Below are 16,667 nucleotides of genomic sequence, written 5' to 3'. Positions count from 1 at the left end.
TGTCTATCATCTATATCTATCTATCCATCCATCTCTCTACCCATCTCTTCATCTGTCTGTCCATCCATCTATCCATACACACACACACACACACACACACACACACACACACACACACACATATCTATCTATCTATCTATCTATCTATCTATCTATCTATCTATCTATCTATCATCTATCTATGTAATTTACTGTAATTTATATGCTTCCCATCTCACTCTGCAAAACAAATAACTCTGGTTATTCACATAAGAACACAGAGAAGCTGCAGGCCATAGCATTTCCAATTACACAAATAATCAGGAGTAAGCTAGAAATCTTGCATAAACATTGCACAAGGGTTAAAAACATGATACTGCCCGCTTTCCAATGTACAACCAGAGCGCATATATGAGTGCTACCAGTGCACAGACACATTCCTACCCATTCAAAGAAGGTTCCTCCATAGATCTTTGTGCGCTGAAGTGTGAAGATCTGGACAAAGGTTCATGGTACATTCAGTAGAAGGTGTTGAGAAATTCCTACAGGAACTTCAGGAAGGTGCCTCGATACAAAATGTTTGTAAGCCCTTTCCCTTGATCATATTTGTACAGATAGTAACCATACAAATGAATGCTACGTAAACCGTTCATTTATTGACATTCAAAGTTAAAAACAACACTGAGAAAAAGTAATTGGTTTTCTCACTGATGACTGTTGTAGCATCCTCATGGTCATGTGATCAAAATTTGGGCTCAAATTCTGGCAAATTCCTTGTGTGTCCAATCACACTTGGCAAATAAAGAATTCTATTCTATTCTATTCTATTCTATTCTATTCTATTCTATTCTATTCTATTCTATTCTATTCTATTCTATTCTCTATATTCTGTTCTGTTCTGTTCTGTTCTATTCCATTCCACTCCACTCCACTCCACTCCACTCCACTCTGTTCTATTCTCTCATGTAGTTATCACATGTGATCCCCATTGGTAAACTACCCAGCTGATTTCTAACAAGCAAAGTCAATGGGAGATGCCAGATTTGCTTAACGACTGCATTATTCCTTTAACAATTGCAACAATTCACTTAACTGCAGAAAGTCATAAAACGGGGCAAAACTCACTTAATCTTTAGCCCTTAGTCATCACTTAGCAATGGAAATGTTGGGTAGTCAGAAGTTGAGGGCTGCCTATAACCCTTCTAGAGACCTATGCAAGCAAGTTAAGTGGCTAACTATTATTAATTAATTAATTAAGAAGCCACCCATTTCATTCACAGAGTGACTCTCTGCCCAAAGATCTTAGAGAGGCATTAAGTCCAAGGCTCGTTCCCACCAGTACACATTTCTGGTGCATGCTCCCAGAGAGGTCTAGAAAGGATCAGCCTTGACCAGATGGGTAAATCACCTAAAATGGTTCAAAGGAGCCCATAATTCACAGCCTTGGAAAGCACTGACTTGATGTGCAACGAAAGCATGCTCAGACATATGTTTGAATGAAGTCCAAGGGTGTGGTTGTCGCTGTCTTGTTTCAACACTGTCGATGCACGGAGACTGATTGGGATGGGTTCTTCTTATTTGGGGCAAACTACTACATAGAAACAGGGTGTGAACTTCACACTCCTAGCACTGATGAAGTTATCTAGTCAGGTAATGAAATGTCTGCAAGCAAACCACAAAGCTCAGAAAGCACCAGAGTTCTTATTGTGTCCGGGGCAGAGCAGATATGTCGGCATGAATCCCTCCAAATGATTTGGGGTGCTGTAGCCAGTTCTAAAGTGAAAATAATCCTTTTCTTCCTGGGATAATGTGTTCATGTTCATCATACTCCTTTATAATATGAGCCGTGGTGGCGCAGTGGTTAGAATGCAGTACTGCAGGCTACTTCTGCTGACTGCCAGCTGCTTGCCGTTTGGCAGGTTGAGTCTCACCGGCTCCAAGTTGACTCAGCCTTCCATCCTTATGAGGTCAGTAAAATGAGAACCCCCAATGGTTGTGGGGCAATATGCTAATTCTGTAAACTGCTTAGAGAGGATTGTAAAGCACTACGAAGCAGAATATAAATCTTAAGTGCTAAGTTCTATTGATAATTGGATAAGAAAAACTCATGTTAGATCCCCGGCTTTGAACAACATTTCAGTAAATTTAACAGGTTAACCCAACTGGGTCTAGGACAACCCACTGTGGCCAACTCAACACAGGACAACTCGCCACCGCCAACTTGCTGCAGACCAACTTGCCATGGGTCAACTCCCTGCAAGACAAGAATTACACTAATATCAAAGAAAGGTTGGAATAGGCTCATTCAAGAAAGGATGCAAAAGGAGGGACAAAAGGAAATGCAAATGACAACAGTTAAAATAATTGTTTATTTTAAATAATTAAGTTGAATTATTGAATTGTCCTGCAGTGAATCCACCCCATGACAAGTTATCCTACAGCGAGTTGGCCATGGTTAGTTCACCATGACAAGTTGTGCCCTAGAAACTATGGCAAGTTGGTTACAGTGAGTCCACCATGTCAGGTTGGCCATGGCGAGTTCACCATGACAAGTTGTGCCCTAGAAATTATGGCAAGCTGGTTACAGTGAGTCCACCATGTCAAGTTGGCCATGGCGAGTTCACCATGATAAGTTGGCTGTGGAGAATTGTCCCATTCCATACCCAACTTCATTCTAAATTTTAAAGCAATGACTGGCAAGATGAATGTTAAGCAGACAAACCAAGAGGCTCGGGTGGCACTTGAAAAGATGCCACCCAGAGAGTTTGCTTGTTCTTCTTGGATGCCCTTTGCTAGTTGAGCCTTCTCCTCCTAAAACGTTCAGATGGCTGGATGAATGAATTGCATGGGATGCTGTTTAACAATTTGCAGTGCGACATGATCATTGAAAAGAACAGAACATTTTGCATTTTTTTTAACCCACAAGGGGACTAGCCGGTTTATTCTTTTTGCATGTGCTTTCCCCTAGACTCTGGCTGCCCTAACAAGAAATTCAATAAATCTGCTTCCAAACCATCTTGCACAAGCTTTGCATGTCCAGTCTGGGCCTGAGGAAATTAACAAGCGAATAGAACACACCATCGACTTGCGGAGTGGCGATAAGTTGCGAAGAGAGCATATCAAGCCTTTTTCCCTGATGTTTAAAGACTCTGGCCTGGAACATAAGGTAGCTGGGTCTTGATAGATTGACTTTTGCCAACTCAGATTGACTTACAGTGACCGTTGAGTAGAAAAGACCAAATGGTGGTGGGTTTCCCTTCTGAATTTCCCCTTCCCTTTCTTCCCATCCCTCAAAAATGGAGCTGTTAAGATTCCTTCGGCTACAAAGGGTGGAGATCCTGAGATCTGGGGTGTGTGGGAAGCTCCTGAAAGCTTAATGAAAGCTGAAAGCTCCCACCACAAGTGGCCCCCAGACATCTTGGATGGGATCAGAGAAGAAAAACTGAAATATATGGAGAGTGTGGTAGTTACCATATTTAAAAATTACAGTTTAGTTAAATTAGATGTAGGGTTTTCCTTCTTTTCCCCAGGGACAACTGTCTTTCTTTGTCATCAGCAAATGACCTCCAGAGACTAACTGTGACCCCGGGAAAAGTTGCACATGCTAAGCTAGGTCAGATAAAGAGTTAAGAGATGCCTTTGCACAACAGGCTAAACTTAGAGCGATAGGTGGAGGTGGAGGAGCGGGTGAGCGTGGGGGTGGAAATGGAGATGGAGGTAGAGGTGAAGGTGAAGATGGAGACAGAGATGGAGGAAGGAGTGGAGGTGGAAATGGAGGTAGAGGTGGAGATGATGATGCAGATGAAGATGGAGGTGGTGGTGGAGATGGTGGTGGAGATGGAAATGGAGGTGGAGGTAGCAGTGGAGATAGAGGTTGAGATAGAGATGAAAATGTGGGTGGAGGTGGAAGTAGAAGTGGAGATGGAGGTAGAAAGAGAGAAAAAGAGAGAGAGAGAGAGACAGAGAGACAGAGAAATGAAGAGAGAGATAAAGAAGGTGATAGACCTTTTGTGCAACATGTTTGGTTACTTATAATCTATGGTGTGAACCCTCCAAATATACAGATAATCTTTGATTTACAACCATTCATTCAGTGACCATTTGACATTACTGCAGCACTGAAAAAAGTGACTTAACAACTGCCCCTTAACAACTTAACAACTTAACTGTTGCAGCATTTTCCTAGTCATGTGATCCGAATTCGGGTGCTTGACAACTGTCATGTATTTATGACAGTCGCAACATCCCAGGGTCATGTGATTGCCATTGGCAACTTTCTCAGCCATCTTCTGGCAAGCGAAATCAGCGGCATAAACTAGATTTGCTAACTACTGCATGATTCGTGTAAGAACAGCAGTGATTCGCATAACAACTATGGGGAGAAAGGTGGTAAGATTGGATGCAGCTCACTTGTTATTGTGGAGCAAGGAACCCAGGAGACAGACCATGGGTAAGTGAAAGGGTGGGAGCTTCAGGGAAGCAAAGGTACCCCAGATGAGACCATGTAAACATCTGACATACTTGCATTGTTCTTGCTTCTCCTTGCCATTATTACAATTTCTGTGACTTCATTTGGATAACCAATCACACATCCAAGTTTACGGTTGCCTCATTTCTTCTTTACTTCTTAGTCTCAGTTGAAGTATCCTTGCTTCCCTGAAGCTCCCTTCTTTTCATTTAGCCAAGATCTCTTCCCAGGGTTCAAAATAACAGAAAAACTGAGTTGGAAGGGACCTTGAAGATCTTCTAGTCCAACCCTCTGCTCAAGCAGGAGACCCTACAACCATCCTGGACAAATAACTGTCCAATCACATCCTAGAAACCTCCAGGGATGGTGCCATCCACAACTTCTGAAGGCAACACGTTCCACCATTAATTGTTCCACTGTCAAGAAATTTCTTCTTCGTTTTAGGTTGGATCTCATTTTGATTAGTTTCCATCCCTTTTTCTACAATTTCCCTTGTCATGAGATCAGATACTTGAATGACAAAGAATTGGTTGGTCTGAAAATAAGTCACTGAAGGATAAAATGAACAGGAGCATTAGGTTGGGTGCACATTGCATGCTAGTCTAGACTAAGAAGATATGAAGATGTAATGGAATTTATTTTGTTGGGCATAGCATGTGGTGTGATGTATGTTTTGTTGACTAGGGCATAAGGTTTAGCACATTTTGTAAACCTAACTGCAAAGTGATGGATAAGAGAACAGCAGAGTAGTTAACACTTACACAGATCTTACATAATGATATAAATTATATATAGAGGGAATATGAATAGTAAGAAACCAGCAAACCAAAGTTATGGGGTGAAACATTTCATATATCTTTAAAATGGGATATGTCACCTGGGGCTTGGGGTCACTTTAGCCCTTCCCCCAACACTTATTCTAAGCACCTAAGAATATGCTGCTAAAATACAATACTGAGTGGTCCATTTTCTATTACTTTCTTTTTCTTTTTCCAAAAATAAGGATAAAATGGGAGGAAGTTGCCTTTTTCTGATTCTTTTTGCTATGGAATAAAATTAAATAACTAATTAAATTTTCTAATTATTGTTCAAATCAATTATACTCCTGGTGGTTGGCTTTATCCGACTTGTTATTAAAATTGTTGAGATCTTAAATCCACTTAGGTCAGAGGAAGTATTCCATTAAAAGGTCTTTGTTGGAATATATTACTTTCAGACACAATTGCACCCTTTTTATTAACAATGATACAGATTTTCTTTTAAGGTCTGTATCCTTGAGAAATGTGATCACTGATCACCTCTGTTGAGATGGAGGGAAAAGAGACAGGTGTTGTATGAATGTCCCTTCTTAGGTGATCAAACATGAGTTGAGCTCAGGAAAGAGGCTAGAATTTACTTAAAGGAATTAAATTTTGTTTTAAATTTTGAAAACACTCAGCTTGGTATTTTTAGATGACTTTAATTACATGTTCCACTATTGGATTCCATCAATCCCTAGTTTGGTCAAGGCCAGGGAAGATCAAACCTAAGCTAACCAATTTCCAAAAATAAAAAAGACCTTTCCCATTGGGTGTTGAATTGTTCTTCATCCATCCTTGAGTTGGTTAAAAAATAAACCAGTTCTGGTCTAAGTTTTGAGTTTTTTGTTTTTTTGGAAAAATTTTATTTAGGTTTTCACAAAACATAATGCAAATAAAATATCTTTTTTTGAGAATAGCATGGTCCCGGGTTATCACTTCTCCATACAAACACAAACTCAATTTCATATTCATCTTTGTGTTCTGTTCCGTATCTTATTACTATTTTAACATTTTCTCAATAATTTTTCCCTTCCCTTAGTTTTCTCAACCTTGCTTTTAATTATGTCATTCCTTTCTAAATTCAATTATGTATATCTTTTTCTAAGTTTCAATATCTTTTTGTCTAGGTTTTGAGTTTTGAGTTGGTGAAATTTACTGTCCCTATTACTCTACTCATTTCTATCCTGCCTCTCTTGTTCTTCACTAATCACTGAATACCTCGGCTGTTCTTCATCTGTTGGATGCCAAAGCCTAACAGATTTGACCTTTTGGTTGACCTTGGATGACCTTGATGTAAGGAGGGGAAGGAGGAGGAGCTAAAATAACGACCAATATAGCTAAGGCTGAGTAAGCCTATCTAATTCATGACTTGAGATGAAAGTAGTATCATCTGGAAGACATGGCAAAAAAATATTGCTCCAAGGAAGCATTTGTAATCCTGGTTGAGGGCAGGGTGAGAAGGCACTCAAAGCTCTTCTTAGATTTTAACAGAATTGGAAGGGGCCTTGGAGGTCTTCTAGTCCAACCCTCTCAGTCAGGAAACCCTATACCCATGCTGGCGAACCTATAGCACGCATGCTGGAAGTGGCGCGCAGAGCCATTACTGCCGGCCGCGAGCACTCACCCAGAAAACATGTACTGCGATGCGTGCCAGCTGGTTGTTGGGTATCTGGCGCGCATGTGTGGGGACGCGGCGGCACATAGGAGACACTCACACATGTGCAGAAGCATGCAGCGTGCAACTCACGTCGCACACACATGCGCAGAAGCACGCAGTGTGGGTCACACGAGTCTCCCGAGTTGCGCGGGTTGCTCACACATGTACAGGAGGCATGGGGGCACTGCACGCATTGCCTTCTGGATGATGCACGCGAGCATGAGCAGATAAGCGCACACGCAATTATTAGCACGAGAGCCCAAAAAGATTAGCCACCACTGCCCTATACCATTTCAGACCAGGTGGCTGTCCAGTCTCTTCTTAAAAGCCTCCAGTGATGGAGACCCCAGAACTATGGAAGGCAAGCCGTTATACTGATTAATTGTAATTTCTCCTGAATTTTTAGAGTTGCTTCTCTCCTTCATTAGTTTCCATTGTTTCTTGTCTTGCCTTCTGGTTCTTTGGAAGATAGGTTGAAACAACCCCTTTCTTTGTGGCGGCCCCTCAAATCAGAGATGGTATTCAGCAGGTTCTGACCAGTTCTGGAGAACTGGTAGTGGAAATTTTGAGTAGTTCGGAGAACCGGCAAATACCACCTCTGACTGGCCCCGCCTCCATCTATTCTCTCTCCTGAGTCCCAACTGATCAGCTAGGACTTCTTCTGTTGCCCTGCACAGGAGAACGGAGCTGGAAAGCAGGTTAGTGGAGTGGGGAGGGAATGGGGATTTTGCAGTATCCTTCCCCTGCCATGCCCACCAAGCCACACTACACCCACCAAGCCACGCCCACAGAACTGGTCATAAATATATTTGAATCCCACCACTGCCTCAAATATTGGAAGTCAGCTATCATGTTTTCCCCCAGTCCTCCTTTTCACCGGACTAGACATACCCAATTCCTGCAACCGTTCTTCATATGTTTTAGCTTCCAGCTCTATGATCATCTTCTCTGGGAAGCTTCTCCAGATCCCATGAAGACGTGCGATCAACATGCCAAGACACTGAGTTATAGAACAGAACCCGCTCTTGGTTGGAAGATATAGGACGAATTCATGCCACCAGACCTTTCTTGCCATTATCATCTTACCCTTTGCTTCACCTTTCCTTCCTGAAATGCACATCAACCCAAGAAGGAGAAAAAAAAACATTAGTAGGGCCCAATCTCCTTCTGATCGGCTAGAGCAGAAGTCTCAAAACTTGGCAACTTTAAGACTTATAGACTTCAACTCCCAGAATTCCTCAGCCAGCTCCCCATCTATTATCTACTTCCTGAGTCCCAGCTGATCGGCTGGGTCTTCTTTGGTTGCCCTGCACAGGAGAACGGAGCTGGAAAGCAGGTTAGTGGGGTGGGGGAGGGAATGGGGACTTTGGCAGTATCCTTTCCCTGCCATTCCCATCCAAGCCATGCCATGCCATGCCATGCCACGCCCACCAAACCACACCACGCCCACCAAACCACACCATGCCCACCAAACCACACCCACAGAACCGGTAGTAAAAAAAAAAAATTTGAATCCCACCACTGTGCCTCTGGTTTTAATTCAAGTGATTCCTGCTCCCTGCTTCCCTGCAGCAGATCTATCTGATTTAAAGCTTTCAAAAGGGATGGGTAATTTATCCTACCCAGATCTTCCATCTGCCTCTTCCGGCCGAGAACCTGTTATTTCCAGGTGCTTCCAGCATCCTCTTTTGAAAGCCCCTTCCGGCATCTCGAGGCTATCTTGATGACAGCCGAGCACTCTCCAAGGACACCCAAAACCACTTAAACCCCCGTCAATTTGTAAAGTACTGAAAACAGAGAAGGATCAGCCATCTCGATGTGTCATCTCTTGATGATGGTCATCCTTTTCAGGGAACAGCAAATGACTTCACAGCTACAAACATGTCAGCTCATCTGATTTCTCCCACCTCACTTTTTTTTTTTGAAGGTAAAAAGTATCAGCTAAAAGGCTGAAGAGGGGGGTGAATGTTCCGTCACAACAGCTCTCCGGGAGGCTTATTTTTAGATCAAAGCAAAATTTGCTCAGCAGAGGAAAAAGATGGAGTTTTGATAGCGTTGTAATCTTCACTGCATGTACTCGTCTCGTTCAGGGTTCGGTGTGTGGAAGTGGCCTCAGTCCATCCTGATTTTCACACATTCTCACCTGCCCTTTAGCCCTTCTCTCTCTTTCTCTCCCTCCCTCCCTCTCTCTCTCTCTTGGAAAAGTTAAATATATAGAAGTGTTTTGAATATGGAGATCAGTTCATTCTCCTTGTGCATTTCACAAACTTCCCTTGTTCTGTTCTGTCTGCCTATGTTTCTCTATCATCTATTAAGCTATCTATATCTATCCCTCCATCCCTCCATCTCTCTATCCGTTTATCATCTAACCATCTTTTGTCATCCATCCCTTCATCCATCCACCATCTATCCATCTATCCATCATGATTTCTCTCTATCAACCCATCCATCATCCTTCTACCTCTTTCACCATCTGTCTGTTTGTCTGTTTATCTCTAACTACATAGCTATCTACCTACATGTCTGTCAACCTATGTATTATCTATTATTAATCTATCTATCAATTTTATTTGTCTGTCTGTATCTATATCTATCCATCTGTCTGTCTGTCTGTCTATCTATCTATCTATCTATCTATCTATCTATCTATCTATCTATCTATCTATCTATCTATCTATCTCATTGGGCAGGTTTTATATCCCTTCAGCTCTCTGCCCTTCCTTAAGGTGTATAGACTTGAGCTTTAAGATGTATGCACTTCAACTCCCAGGTTCCTGAGCTGGCGCGCTGACTAGGGAATTCTGGGAATTGATCTTAAAGACGCTGAGGTTGAACAAAAACTGATCTAGCAGGAATTGAGCACCTAGTTAAGGTAAAAGAGGGAAATACTTACCTAACTGGGATCAGATCAGGGACTTTGTAATCTTACAACCTTACCAAAATAAAGAAATAGCTTGTCAGCTCCTGAAGCAAATAGGAAGTTTGTCTAAGCAGCTGCTTCTCCTGATATAACTTTAAAAGATGGGCCAATCAGATGGGATGGGACTGTGGTCATTCAGCCACCATTTTGACTGCCTCCCCTCTCAAATGTCCTTATCTGTTATGCTTATCTACCCCCTCACCTCACCTGCCAAGGGAAATATATGCAAGTAGAAATGTGATGGAATCAATGAGGAAGTGGATTCTGGGAGGGAGGGGTGCATTCCAGAGGAGTAAGAGGCAACTCAGCCCAGATATTACGTGTGAGAGAAAGAGGGTGCAGACAGCACCTCCCTACTAGTTCACCTAGTTTGTTGCAGATGCAGATTCTAGAGTCCTCAGTCTGGCAGGATTTTTTTTTTCTACAGGTGTGAAACAATAACAAACAAAAGCTTGGGAGAATCAGCCCTTGTTATTCATGGTCTGGGGCCTGATAATAATACCTAAAGAGAGGAATATTGCAACAAGGGGGTGATAGGTTGTATTCTAACGAATCAGTGCTATATATCCAATTATATATTCTCAACAGCGTGAAAGTGTTCAGTAATTCATAAAGATTGGTACTCCTCTCTTAATGATTGCAATGGATGATTCAATTGCAAAACAAGCTTGCAAAACCCAGATCATCCTGATTTCTCAAAACACATTTACCACAGACCTCTGCCCAACAGTCACAATCTAATGCAGGGGTGTCAAATTCAAGGCCCAGGGGGGCATGAGTTACTTAGATCTGGCCTGCAGGGCCACCCTGGAAACAGTGAAGGACCAACCCACTGTGCTTCTGCCAGTGAAAACGGGCTCCCGAGCTCTGTTTTTGGCTGCCATAGCAACCTGCAACCCACTGCCCGCAAAAACGGAGCTCGGGAAGGCACCCCCCCCCCCCGCTCGAGCTCCATTTTCGCTGGCTGAGGGTTGCAGGAGGCTGTGACAACCAAAACAGAGCTCGGGAGGCCATTTTTGCTGCCAGAGCACTTAGGCCACCACAGGTGTCCCCAACACAAGTGATGTCAAGCTGGCCACACCCACCCTGTCCCCCGCAAGGTCAAACACAGCCCCGATGAGGCCCTCAATGAAATCAAGTTTGACACCCATGATGTAGTGGGTTACTGCTGTAACTGTGTACAGATACTCCTTGAACTATGACCATAACAGAGCCTGCCCGCCATGGCTGTTAAGTCATGATGATTGAGACTGACCTATTCATTAAGTATGAATGCTACGGCCATAAAGCAAATCCATTGTTTCCTGTGGCCCAGTTTTGATCAAAGTGGGAACTCAGTGCCGGGTTTTTTGGCAAAAACATTGTAAATTGTGGCCACGTGATCATGAGATGCTGCAAACATCCGTAAATGAGGGCTGGTTGCCAAGCGCCCAGAATGGAGTCATGTGACTGCATGGGGAGTAGCCCTCAATGTCAGAAGTTCGAAAGCGAGTCATAAGTCCGTCATAACTTTGAACAGTCTCTTAAGTGATAGGTTGTAAGTTGAGACCAACAGTGTGAAATTGCAACTGCCAGTTGTTTGGCTAGTGTTTTGCTATGCATTCCTTTCTTTCCAACAACCTAGACTGTCATAATGTATTGGCATAGTTCTGTATATATGTGGATCAGTGCCAGGAGTGGTTCCTACCTTGGTCGCTACCGGTTCGGTGGATGATTGCACGTGCCCATATTGTGCATGCATGTGCGCCCCTAACATGCATGCACGTGCCCCTAACTCACCAATCAGCTGAGAGGATGAAGAAAAGAAAAGCTAGGAGTGATCCTTCCTTCCATCCATGTGCTTGTCGCTTCTCTTATCCTCTCAGCTGATCATCGGCGAAACCGGTTCGGCCACACCAGTAGTTATTTTTACTACCGGTTCAGTAGAACCGGGTTGAACCGGTAGCATACCACTACAGATCCGTGCAGTCTGGCCTTTTCTAACAGACAGATGGAAATGTTGTCTATGTGCAGATTTTCTAAGTGACCTCCAAGGCTCTTTGGTGGTGGTTATTATTAAAATGGTTCATCACGCAGTCAGCCTAATACTCTACTACAGATAGTCCTCGACTAACAACAATTTGTTTAGTGAATTTGTTTTGTTTGAAATTACAACAGCACTGAAAAAAAGTTACTTATGACTGCTTATCACACTTACAGCCTTTTCAGCATCCCCTTTTCAGTCAAAATTCAGATGCTCGGCAAATGACTCATATTTATGGTAGTTGGAAGTGTCCTGAGGTCACGTGATCCCCTTTTGTGACCTTCTGACAAGCAAAGTCAGTGAAGAATCCAGATTCACTTAACTGCTGTGTTACTAACTTAAAAATTGCAACAATTTGCTTAACAATTGTGGCAAGGAAAGTAATTAAAAAGAGGCAAAACTAAATTGTTTCACTTAGCAACATAAATTTTCGGATCAATTGTGATTGTATATCAATGATTACCATTATTATTATTATTATTATTATTATTATTATTATTATTATTATTATTAATGTTATTGTTACTGTTGCTGTTACTATTACATACTTTATTCATTACACATGAAATACCACTGACTGGTGCTCATGGTTGATATGGGTTGCTGTCAGCATCCTAGGTATCAACCAAATAGCTTCTTAAAATGTACAATGTTCCAAGTAGCACAGGTTTTTTTGCAATTCCACTGGTGTTATTGCAGGAGGGTGTGATTTCTTGATTTATTCTATAAAATTTTTGGACATGGTACCAAGTGCCCCGATGACAATGGGTATAACTATTACACGTTTCATCCATAAACGCAAAGTTTTTATTGTTGCTGTTGCTAAAGATGAGACTGCAGAATCCAAGCTCCTAAAGATATTCCCATTAGATGCACTCCTTCTTACCTATCTGGCTCCATTTCTAGATCATCAACTCCCTTCAATGGGGAGTTTAAAAAAATGTGTACCTGATTAGGTGACAAAGCCATCTTAGTAACGCTCCAGCACAAATGTGGAATTACTGCTCTCCTAGGGTTGAGGGCACACAATTCTTTAATGAGACTTGTAAGCATGGGTGTTTTGGGGGGATATTTCTTTGTATGGATGTTAGTGGACTGAATGGAGGTTCCTTGGTGCTCTCTGTGCTTGGTCGTTTTCTTGCAGGCATTTCATTACCCAACTAGGTAACATCATCAGTGCTAATAAGGAGTGGGGCTTGCTCTCAGTTTATATTTTAGTAGCTAGAATATAAACTGCCGCTAGAATGTAAACTGAGAGTACACCCACTCCTTACTAGCATTTGATGATGTTACCCAGTTGGGTAATGAAACGTCTGCAAGAAAACAACCAAGCTCAGAGAACACCAAGGATTTCACCTCCTATTCCAACCCTGAACTGCAAATATTCTCATTTATTAATATACTGAATCCTTATCCCAGCAATATGCTTCCTTTATTGAACTGTGTTTGCTAATTTCCCAGAAGCCTCGTGCCCTTGCTTTGCTCTCTTTCTAGAGTTGATCTAGAAACTTTACTTACTCGATTCTCTTTTGTGTACAATTTTCTATTTCAGTACTCCCAAATGAGGGATGAGGTGTTCAAATCGAACTTGGTGTGTGCATTCATTGTTCTGGTGTTTATCACTGCCATCCAAAGTCTACTTCCGTCTTCGAGGTGAGTTCTGTGGTTTGGAATGGAGAGATTAATTGGAGTTGGGATAAAGTTGCTATTTCCTGGCGGTTTCCATAGCGTAGGAAAACTGGGTTCCTGCACAAAGATAGTTGTCATTTAGCACCTCATTGTGTCAGGACTTCAACAAATCCACCCTCATTCAAAGCAAAAGTCTCTAGCCGCATCTCAAAAAAAGTAAATTGGTTTGTTAGAATTTGCCATATTGGTGCATGGCTGGGTGCAGCCAATACTAAATCATACATTTCCCCCTTGACCCTGGTCTTTCCCCCACCCCCTTGATGTGACTTCTCCAATAGGACACGTCAGTCTCCAAGAGTCATCCATCCATCATGCTCTCCAATAACCTTCTTATGCTTGGACAACTTTGGGCTGCTGAGTTGATATCTAGGCATTTCAAGAATGCCTTGTTTTCCTTTTTTTTTTTTTGGCAGCTAAAAAGACTAAAGGAGTATCTTTTTAGTTGACACATTGCAGTGATTGCAGTGAGGGCTGTAGTGTTTAAAGGCATCATGCTAGAAACCGACAAATGAAGCCAGTTCTATGACTTTGGGCCAGTCACTGTCTGTAAGTTCTCAAAAGAAGTCAGTGGCGTACCACATCTGAATATGCGGCTGAGAAGACTCCATGAACTTGTCCAAGGGATCATCAGAAGTTTAGGACTATGTTGTGGCCTGTCGGCCGCCGGCCCTTCCAGCAGCCGAATAAGAGGAGGAGGTGTGGGAATCGGGGTCAGCATTGGGGCAATCTGGGAGCTCCCAGGGAGAAGAGGGAATGGAGCTGGCAGAGAGAGAAAGAGAGAGAGAGAGAGAGAGGCGGAGCCTGGGCCATCCGTCAGCCCTCAGATGGAGAGTCAAGAGGCCCCAGGTCTGGAGGTGGCTGATGAGGAAGAGGAGGAACACCTGGGTCCAGTGCCTGACGTGCAGATGTGCAGTGGAGAGGAGAGTAGTGGAAAGCTGTGGGCTGATCCTGAGGAAGGAAGAGCTACCGCTGCTAGCGAGGCCCCATCTGGGGCCTCTGGGGATAAAAGGCAGGGGACAGAGATGAATAGGTGTGGCCGACAACTATTCATCTTCCGGCTGGATCAGATCATATGTTAAAATTCATTGCCTGTACACAAGAATCTAGTTCAATGCTAAATTGGCACTAGAATTGGGTCAATGGAATTCAAGAGGGTTGGACCGTTTGTGGCAACATAGCAATTCTAGGCTGATCGCATACTTAACTCCACCCCCAGCTCTGCCTTTTTCTCTCCTACATCTACAAGTATATTGCATGCGCATGCATAAGAATAAACATTAAGTTGACATCAGCTCCTAATGGCCACCTGCGTAGACATTCTCCAGGAAGACCTGTCCTAAGATGAAAATAGAAGATTTTATGAAGCCCTGAAACATTAGATTTTACTTTTCCTACAAATGCAGGGGAAGGCTTTCTTTCTGTCTTCTAACTATGTGTGTGTGTCTTCCTTCTCCAGAATGATTCCAATGATTGTCCAGTTTTCAATTCTAATTATATTACATTCATCTCTCGTGCTGATGACCACTGCAGAGGATTATAAATGCTTACCCCTGGTGCTCCGGAAAACTTGCTGCTGGATTAATGAGACCTACCTGGCCCGAAATGTCATCATCTTTGCCTCAATTATGATTAATTTCTTGGGAGCCATCATCAATATTGTAAGTATTTCAGAGGAGGAAGTTTGTCTGAATGGAGAAAGGAGCAGAAAAAGCATAACCTAGTTGTTAAAAGCAACTTTACTCAAATTGATGCCTTTCAGATGTGCTTGACAACAAGCATTTCATTATACTGTGAGGTCTGAGCTACAAATAATTCTGTTCTGTTAGTAATTTCATAATATTCTTCCATTCTGGCTGGCTATGATGAGAGCTATAACCCAAAAATCTGCAAAGTGAAAGATTGGGAAAAGTTGATTTCCCAGGATAGTAGCTTCTGATATTTTGCACTTGAAAGTATTTAAATATACTTTTTCCAATCTGGAAAGTGAAAGAAGGAAGGAAGAGAGGGAGGGAGGAGAGGGAGGGAGGGAGGGAAAAAGGGAGGGAGGAAAAAAGGAAAAGCAAAGAAAGAGAGGGAGGAAAAAAGGAAGGAAGGAAAGAAATCAAACCCCAGATAATTCAGTCTTTCAGGGGACTTCGGAGACACACTGGTGTCGTTGTCCTTTGGGAAGATTTTGTTTCCCTAATTATGGTTTTGTTCTATGCAATACACTACATTTCCAGCTACACATAGTCAACAATGGTAATACTTCTCAAGAACTAGTGTAAATACAATCCAAATTAGCTGAAATTGGCAGAGGGCCTTAATTCTCTATCATTCTATACACAACTAATATTTCTCAGTGTGGATTCATAAGGAGGAAACCAATTTAGACATTACTAAAATCAGAATGATGGAACACATGTTCTGGGGTACCAAAGTACTCCTAGATACTCCCTGTGATATCTACTGGCCTCCCATTTCATCTTTCTGCCTGCCTGCCTGCCCACCTATCTAGCTATCTACAGTATCTAGCTAACTCCCTCCTCCCCCTCCCCCTCCCCCTCCCTCCTCCTCCTCCTCCTCCTCCTCCTCCTCCTTCTCTTCTTCTTCTTCTTCTTCTTCTTCTTCTTCTTCTTCTTCTTCTTCTTCTTCTTCTTCTTCTTCTTCTTCTTCTTCTTCTTCTTCTATCACCTACCATCTATTTACCACCTTTTAATTATCTATCATCTGTCATCATATCTCTCAATCTCTCTCAATCTATCTATCTATATCTATCTTTCTATCTATCTATCTATCTATATTCATCATCACCATCGTCATCTATCATCTATCAATCATCTGTTATCTATCATTTATTTATTTATCATCTATCATCTGTTATCATCATCTATCTCTATCTGTCTATCTGTCTATCTATCTATCTATCTATCTATCTATCTATCTATCTATCTATCTATCTATCTATCATCTATTTAACATCTATACAGCCACTCATTTATACAGCCACTCATTTCACAAGAGTGTGTGACATAAAACAAAACACTCTTTTAATATATATTTTTGAAATATTAAAATAGAAATCTGCCATAATACAAGGGGTGGAGGTTGGAATCCCAGTTCTAGAAACATACAGCAACGGAAAGAAAGGA

At 42.2% G+C, this 16,667-nt stretch overlaps 1 protein-coding gene and 1 long non-coding RNA gene across 4 annotated transcripts in view; both read left to right on the top strand.

The window, feature by feature from the left end:
- Positions 1 to 16,667, top strand: part of ADCY8 (adenylate cyclase 8) — a 146,252-nt gene that overhangs the window by 100,547 nt on the left and 29,038 nt on the right. For 2 of the 3 annotated variants that reach the window (XM_026703672.2, XM_026703671.2), the window contains exons 8-10: positions 2,948 to 3,145; positions 13,400 to 13,500; positions 14,993 to 15,194. In XM_026703672.2, the coding sequence (XP_026559457.1) occupies positions 2,948 to 3,145; positions 13,400 to 13,500; positions 14,993 to 15,194 (501 nt within the window). The remainder of the gene's footprint in view (positions 1 to 2,947; positions 3,146 to 13,399; positions 13,501 to 14,992; positions 15,195 to 16,667) is intronic. The other variant, XM_026703673.2, reaches the window with a different exon arrangement.
- LOC148126458 (uncharacterized) lies at positions 3,156 to 6,161 on the top strand. Its single transcript, XR_015743310.1, has 2 exons — positions 3,156 to 3,834; positions 3,901 to 6,161. It is a non-coding gene; the product is annotated as an uncharacterized LOC148126458 (long non-coding RNA).

Source organism: Pseudonaja textilis, chromosome 3 (assembly GCF_049901715.1).
Source record: "Pseudonaja textilis isolate UNSWEBS1 chromosome 3, rPseTex1.2, whole genome shotgun sequence".
Lineage (NCBI taxonomy): Eukaryota > Metazoa > Chordata > Lepidosauria > Squamata > Elapidae > Pseudonaja > Pseudonaja textilis.
Note: the sequence above shows the minus strand (reverse complement) of the source record. Positions and strands in the feature narration are given on the sequence as shown.